Raw genomic sequence first — 6,587 nt, forward strand, 5'->3', positions numbered from 1 at the left:
GTTTTCAGAATTATTGTCGAGTTGGAGAGAATGAATGGAGCTCTCCAAGACTTTTTGAACGAGATACAAGAACTGTGTCAGGAAATGGCACCCGAACCTAGTGTGGCAGCGATGTTGGCACCGTCACATCTCCGAGAGAAATGCAAACAAGAAGCGGCAGATATGGTCGCTAAAAATAACGTAATGAGTGATAAAGAACCAGGAAAAATGAATCAATTGGTAACCGATTTGACTGCGTTGATGTTACAAGTGAAAGTAAGATAAATGATATTGTTATTGAATTTATTTTATCCCTCGCTTATCTGATACTAAAAACATAATTCCTTTATCGTAGAGCTTATCAGATTCTGATCGAAACGCATACGAGCTCAAAGTATTACAAGGTACCATAGAGCAGATAAGATCAAAACTCAGCCCACAGAATCAGCAAGTGTTTCAAAACTGCGTTGAAATTCACATGCAGCACATTCAAGTAGGCCTAGGACAGATGGGTCCTCTTACGCCGTTTATGGCGCAGAGAGTTTGAAGATGGGACAACTCGTATATTCTCACCAAATGTACAGTATACACCAAATGTAACAGACGATCACGTATCACGATATTTTTAGAAAGCAAGAAACTCTAACCTTGTATTTTCTCATCTTGTATAGATTACATTAATAATATATTGCCATGTAAAGTGCATGTCTACACAATATACATATAAGATTTAAGCTATTTTGTATATACAGAATATATTAGTTCTTTAGTTTCTTTAACGACACATTCATGAGAATTACTAGTCTAGTTTACATCATGCACTTGATATCATATACTAATTAGTAACTTGTGTATTAAATTATTTTATTTCAGCGATATATTTAAAGAATGATGTAAATTGATACAATATACATCAAAATGATTACTTAAATACACATATCATGTATATGTTTACACGTATTGCTGAAATTAAGATAATTTAATAAAAAAATTACTAGTTAGTATCCGTATCAAGTGCACGTTGTAAACTAGACCTTAGAGAAATATTTGTGTACTGTTGAATAATGTTATTGAACATATTGAATACCTAAAAATGTTCATTTTTTTTAGAATTTTATGTACTGTATGCAAAGACTCGGACCGAAACATTTCGGTCTGAAGCTAAATCTAATTTTTAATTCTAATTCTTTTACCGTAATGGTTATTCCCAAGTAGCACAGCGCTTATAAAGCGTTAACAAAGCTCTAAAAAAAGCGCATATCGCTGTTTTAGCACTTTGTAAGCGCTGCTGTGCTACTGGCTCAGTCTATTTAGATTTCGATTTTTCTCGGTGTTGGTAATTGTATACCTGTAACACCGTTATCACTAAAAAAATTAGAATCAATCCCGAAACCGAAAGCTGCGTAGCCTTTGATTATAATCATAACCATCCTTAAGTTTTAAATCATAATGTAAATTCAGTCTGAGTCTCTGAATGTATTATTCGATTATGCATAAATATAAAAGGCAATTTAAAAAAAATTCAAGCTGTATGTATATATATGTATGTATGTGTATATATATATATATATCTTTGTATATGTGTGTGTGTGTGTATACATATATACACACACACACAGTCGATTTATATAGATAACTACATAATTTGTTCTGAGAGAGGGGCTCTTCGCAGTGCAAGTGTAATTTAAAAGTTTCAACTAATTATAACGAAATTTATTGTCACGAATAAAAAATATTTTTTAATCAATTTATATCTAAAAATCATTTATGTTGATATTCTTTTCACGAACATAAATCGCTAAAAAATTTGAATCACTAAATAATATATTCTTTAATATAGATATTTGTATATTTATGTATAATTGTTCATGATTCGAATCACGTGTAATCAATCCAAAGAAAATATACTTTGGAGTAAAATGACTAATTTTGGAAATAGAATAATTTCATATAATTAAGTAAATATAACAAATGTATAAATAAACAGAGTAAAAGATTGATAATTTATAAAATGAATATTTCTTATCCTGAACATTCACTGATTATTGAATGTAACCTATTTCACAATATGTAAATTTTCTTTAAAACATAACGTAATGTTTGTCAAACTTTTTACTTATTTTATGCACCATTATAAATAAGTTTGTTATAATGAAGTTTGTTTTGTAAGATATCAGGCAATCCATATAATCTATAATACTTTTACACTTGTAATTAACTTCTGTAGTTACAATTACTTTGTAATTAACAATATAGAACATTTCAGCAGCTGTTACAAGCACAAATTGCCTCGTTCATAATATATACTATTATATTTCTACTATACATAATGTACATATATTTCCAATTATTATTATTACATTATTGATTACAATTGCAACACTCATTCCAATAATGTCATACATGTAAATTGAGACATTTTTTTTTAGAAACTATTCCATTTTTGCATTCTTATATAAAGACTTACCTTTTTACACAATATCTGTAAATAACAATTGGAAAAAATTTATCATTGATATCTAAAAAAAAAAATTTTTTTTTCACTTATTCTTCATGACGTAAGAATAGAAGATAATTTATTGCGCATGATGGTGATCGAATATGATTTTGGAGCAAATTTCTAATATCGGTTTAAGAGTGGGATTACATTTGCATTTTTGTCGTACAACAAATTTTTCAAGCCTTCCGATAGGATAAAGAGATCCAAAAACCTCTCTGACCTTTATCTTCTTCTTCTTCTTACGTTAGATCTCTGTGTTACTCTCTTATATACTTGTGGGGTGTCCATTGATTATTCAATTGTCACGAGCATATGGGACCTACAGTTTTAATGTCAGTTCCGAATGGTGGATTTTTCGAGAGGTGTTTCTGGCAAGGATATTCTTCAGGAGATTGCCAGCCTTTGAAGGTTGCCGCTCGCGCTTTATCCTGCAGCCTTTGTTGTATGACAAAAACGAATAAATGAAATATCACCTCTATATTGACTTATATCATTTTGGACTAATTTTTTGACTGATCATCTATTGCGTATCTCGAGAATGAAACACCTTGTTATCTATTCTTACATCATACATGCTTCTCATGATAATTTTAAGTTCCTAGGCAATTGCAAAATTTAGATTTTATGGAATGATGAGAATAAAGTTAAATACAAAAATCATTACGTTGATAAACAAATATTCTATGGATTAGCGTGTTTCATTCTTCAAGCTCTAAAATAACGTCAAAAAAACGTTCAAATACGTTAAGTCAAATTTCGTCTAATTTCTACTTTTTATGTTTATTTAACGCTTCCAGTAATTCATCCGCGTTTTCACTAGTTTTCACTCTTAATAGCACTGAGACTGGTGGCGGTGAAGAATCTGGCATCGGTAAGCAGACCAACATTATCGTGTTTTTGTTCATGCGCTTCGTGGGAATGCTTTGAGTCAATAGAGTATTGAGTAACAAATTACCCAAAGCAGTATTGGCTCGTACTATCAATTGCGTCTTTCCATTCGGTGTTGGTTTCAAATACAACATCCCGATGCCTCTATCAGTATAAACGCTATCTTTCTTTACGAAGACTTTACACCTATAAAAATATATATTTGATATTAAGAGATAATTTATATATTAAGAGAGTTACTTTATAATATAAAGATAACTTTTTAAAAAGTTTTGTGTAGTTTTTATTTTGATATTTGTATAGTAAGTTAAGAGAGAAATTACAATGTACAATTTACCTTTGTTCATAAGTAGCACCTTCTTCAGTTACCAGTTTGAATTCTTGTTTCGGTGGTTCTTCATCTTCTTCATCTTTATTTTCATTGCTTGCTTTGTCTTCGGTTTTCTCTTGTGGTTTTACTGTTTGAGGAGCAAATGAAAATGGCTTTGCACTGTAAATTATAAAAATGTGTTTTTGTATTTTGTTCAATATAAGATATAGTAAATAAGTTAATGAACAAATTACCTTCCGAAACTAAATCCAGCAGACACGTTACTGGTAGTAGAACTCTGTCCAAAACTAAAAGTGGGAAAGGTAGGAGCCACAGACTTCGCGTTAGAGGATGTCTCCTCCTCATCTTTATTTCCACTATCTGAAATGGTAGATTTGTTTGCGAAGGAACTACTTTCCACATTTGTATTGCCAAATACACTTTTACTCGCAACGTTTGACTCTGTGCTTCCAAAAATAGACTTATTCTTATCAGGAGTTACATCTGTACTACCAAACACAGATTTGGAATTTTCTGTTTTCTGTTCTGTATTACTAAATACAGATTTGGTATTCGTGGTGATGTTGGAAAATATTGACTTCTCAGGTTTTAATTCTGTTCCTGTGATTAAAGTAGACTTTGCATTCGCGTTTGAATTTCCAAACAGTGACTTTTCTGGTTTCTTTTCTGAACTTATCTCTTTAATATCATTCTTTGCAGCCTGCGTTATATGCTCCGAAGAGGTATGCGAAATTTGTGTCTTGCTACTTTCTTCTTTTGATGTAATTTCTTTCAAATATCTCTCATAATCCTTAAATATAGGTGTTAATATACAAAATGGATTTGCATCTACATGGCTCTTTATCCATGTAGCAACGCTTTCATTCAGTCCTTTCAATTTTGCGTAATAATCCGACGAGTGACTCCTTGTCTTTTCAGTTCCTTGTTCAACTGAATTTTTTTTGCTCGTACTTGTACTTGATGTTTGTAATTTGTAATGGGCAAAATCCTCTCTTTTATCTGTATCAATTTCGGGAATCTTAGGAGCACCGTTGCTAGCAGTCTGCTTGTTACTTGTATTTACAGTCGTTGCTGATGCAGTAGAAGTAGTCGTACTAGAAGTAGTACTTGTATTAGCTAAAAAACCGAATGGAGATAAACTTGGATTAGTTTTGAAACCTGCAAACGACCCAAATGCACTTTTCGTTGGAATTCCCTGAAATAATTAACAGTGATAAAGGCAAGAAAATTCAGATAAAAAAATAGTCAGGACATATACTTACATCCTTTGATGGTAAACGACGCCTTGCTGTTTTTATAACTCTCTTCTCAAGTATATCATTTGAAGCCAGCGCAAACACTCCTGCATCCTCCGGTTCGTTCTCCTCATTCCAGTTGTCGTGATTCAATTCTGTTGTTGCAGTTCGCTTACCTGACATTTCTGCTATCTGATATACTTCATACATAAATAAAAAAGAAATCATATCAGTGACAATAAAATAAATATATTACTCTAAATATAAACGTTTAATTAACATTTGAAAATAAAATTTTATACAAGCAAAATGCTACAACCAATGAAACTATTAGAAACAAGGAAAAGCTAAAATTTATTGGACATTGGATAGTTCAAGATGATATTCATTTGCAGATTGAAAAAAATATTTTTTTCAAAATTACGTGGAAAACTGTAACATATGAATTTTTATTTTCCGTGAAATATAAAATTAAATAAAAAAATCGGAGATACATTGATAGAATTCATTTATGTGATGCAAAACGATTCAGTCGATATCACATTGCCAAATCAGGTTATGTTTCAAGCGCTATCATTCCGGTGTTTCTCGTGCACGAATCGTAAGTTGAAATTACTTCTATAGATGCTCTGGAGTGAGTAATTCTATTTTAAAAAATTGAAGAAAACGCAAAAATATATGAAAGGTTACTGTACAATCTTGCGGTGACGAACAATTGATATCGATTTTTATTACACTCACCTGAAATCGAAGAAATTGCGTTTGCCGCGGCGACTTCGACATCGACGTCTCGTCTGTGAAAATAAAGACAATAAAAGAGAGCCAAACTCAAGAAGCAGTTGGTTAGTAGTTATACTCAAGCAGCGTTTTCACTGCCATTTTTTGTCCAGCAGAACAGTCCAAGCTACGTTCTCTCCGAAGAAAATTTTAAGGTGAAGTCCAGTGTAGAGCGTACCGGCGTATAGCGTAAAAGAACTAAGGGTAAAATCATATGATGCGGAAAAAGGCTGCGGAATAAAGAATGCGTCATTCAAATAACCAATTAGCGCTATTCTAAATAACACAGAATAACGCTGATTAGTTATCTTCTCGAATGCGAGGAGAATAAGTGATTGTGATTGGTCCATTTCTTAAAAATTTGTAGATTTGGGCCCGCTAAGCGGCGAGCACAGGTTCTTGCATAACGCATAATGCATAAGGAAATAAACCAATCAAAGTCCTTTATTTCTTTTCTTTTTTAGGAAATAAAGAACTCTGATTGGTTGATTTTTTATGCCTCATGTTTTATGCATTATACAAGTCTGTGTTTCCCGCTTAAAAAAGTGCATTCTGTTTTACGCAGATGCGCATAATATATCATTTTATCTTTATTCATTGAATATTAAAGGGGACTTTCTAGCAAGAGACACAAATTGATACAAGAGTCATTCTGTCCTGTTCAATAATCAGTAAGAGATAAAGATGGAATGACTCTTGTGTCTATTTGTGTTTCTACTGGAAAGCTTCTAATAAAAATTAAAATGATACATCATACACGTATCATGCGTGAAACGGAACGCACCCTAAATACTCTCCAATATATCGATTCTATTTCAAATTACACGAATAACACGAATTTATTTTTCAGATTGGCAACGTTGGCGCACAACACAAT

The 6,587-nt window shown here is 32.0% G+C and overlaps 2 protein-coding genes across 6 annotated transcripts in view; one reads left to right on the forward strand and one right to left on the reverse strand.

Moving 5' to 3' along the window:
• The window catches only part of LOC108749488 (protein lin-9 homolog), a 3,755-nt gene extending 2,997 nt beyond the window's left edge, over window positions 1–758 (forward strand). For both annotated transcript variants that reach the window (XM_018488248.1, XM_018488249.1), the window contains exons 6-7: window positions 9–255; window positions 335–758. In XM_018488248.1, the coding sequence (XP_018343750.1) occupies window positions 9–255; window positions 335–526 (439 nt within the window). In that variant the 3' untranslated portion in view covers window positions 527–758. The remainder of the gene's footprint in view (window positions 1–8; window positions 256–334) is intronic.
• A 1,807-nt stretch (window positions 759–2,565) lies between these two features.
• On the reverse strand, window positions 2,566–5,777 carry LOC108749314 (nuclear pore complex protein Nup50). Of its 4 annotated transcripts, none has more exons than XM_018487915.1 (5): window positions 5,675–5,777; window positions 4,961–5,133; window positions 3,932–4,893; window positions 3,705–3,857; window positions 2,566–3,553 (listed from the first exon to the last, which is right to left on the reverse strand). In XM_018487915.1, the coding sequence occupies exons 2-5, from the start codon at window positions 5,114–5,116 to the stop codon at window positions 3,247–3,249; spliced, it is 1,578 nt and encodes a 525-aa protein (XP_018343417.1). In that variant the 5' UTR covers window positions 5,117–5,133; window positions 5,675–5,777; the 3' UTR covers window positions 2,566–3,246. The 4 variants fall into 4 exon arrangements, with proteins under 4 accessions (XP_018343417.1, XP_018343420.1, XP_018343419.1 ...); XM_018487918.1 differs by lacking the exon at window positions 5,675–5,777 and adding an exon at window positions 5,629–5,651; XM_018487917.1 differs by lacking the exon at window positions 5,675–5,777 and adding an exon at window positions 5,550–5,623.
• Window positions 5,778–6,587: the final 810 nt, after the last annotated feature.

Source organism: Trachymyrmex septentrionalis, unplaced genomic scaffold (genome assembly GCF_001594115.1).
Source record: "Trachymyrmex septentrionalis isolate Tsep2-gDNA-1 unplaced genomic scaffold, Tsep1.0 scaffold29, whole genome shotgun sequence".
Classification (NCBI taxonomy): Eukaryota; Metazoa; Arthropoda; class Insecta; order Hymenoptera; family Formicidae; genus Trachymyrmex; species Trachymyrmex septentrionalis.

What these genes read in the sequence shown, in the direction of transcription:
- LOC108749314 (XM_018487915.1), bottom strand. Translation starts at nt 5,116, where the DNA reads ATGTCAGGTAAGCGAACTGCAACAACAGAATTGAATCACGACAACTGG. An exon ending in GTCGTTTACCATCAAAGGAT is followed by an intron (nt 4,894 to 4,960) that starts GTAAGTATATGT and finishes TAATTATTTCAG; the next exon opens with GGAATTCCAACGAAAAGTGC. An exon ending in GGTGCTACTTATGAACAAAG is followed by an intron (nt 3,554 to 3,704) that starts GTAAATTGTACA and finishes ATATTTTTATAG; the next exon opens with GTGTAAAGTCTTCGTAAAGA.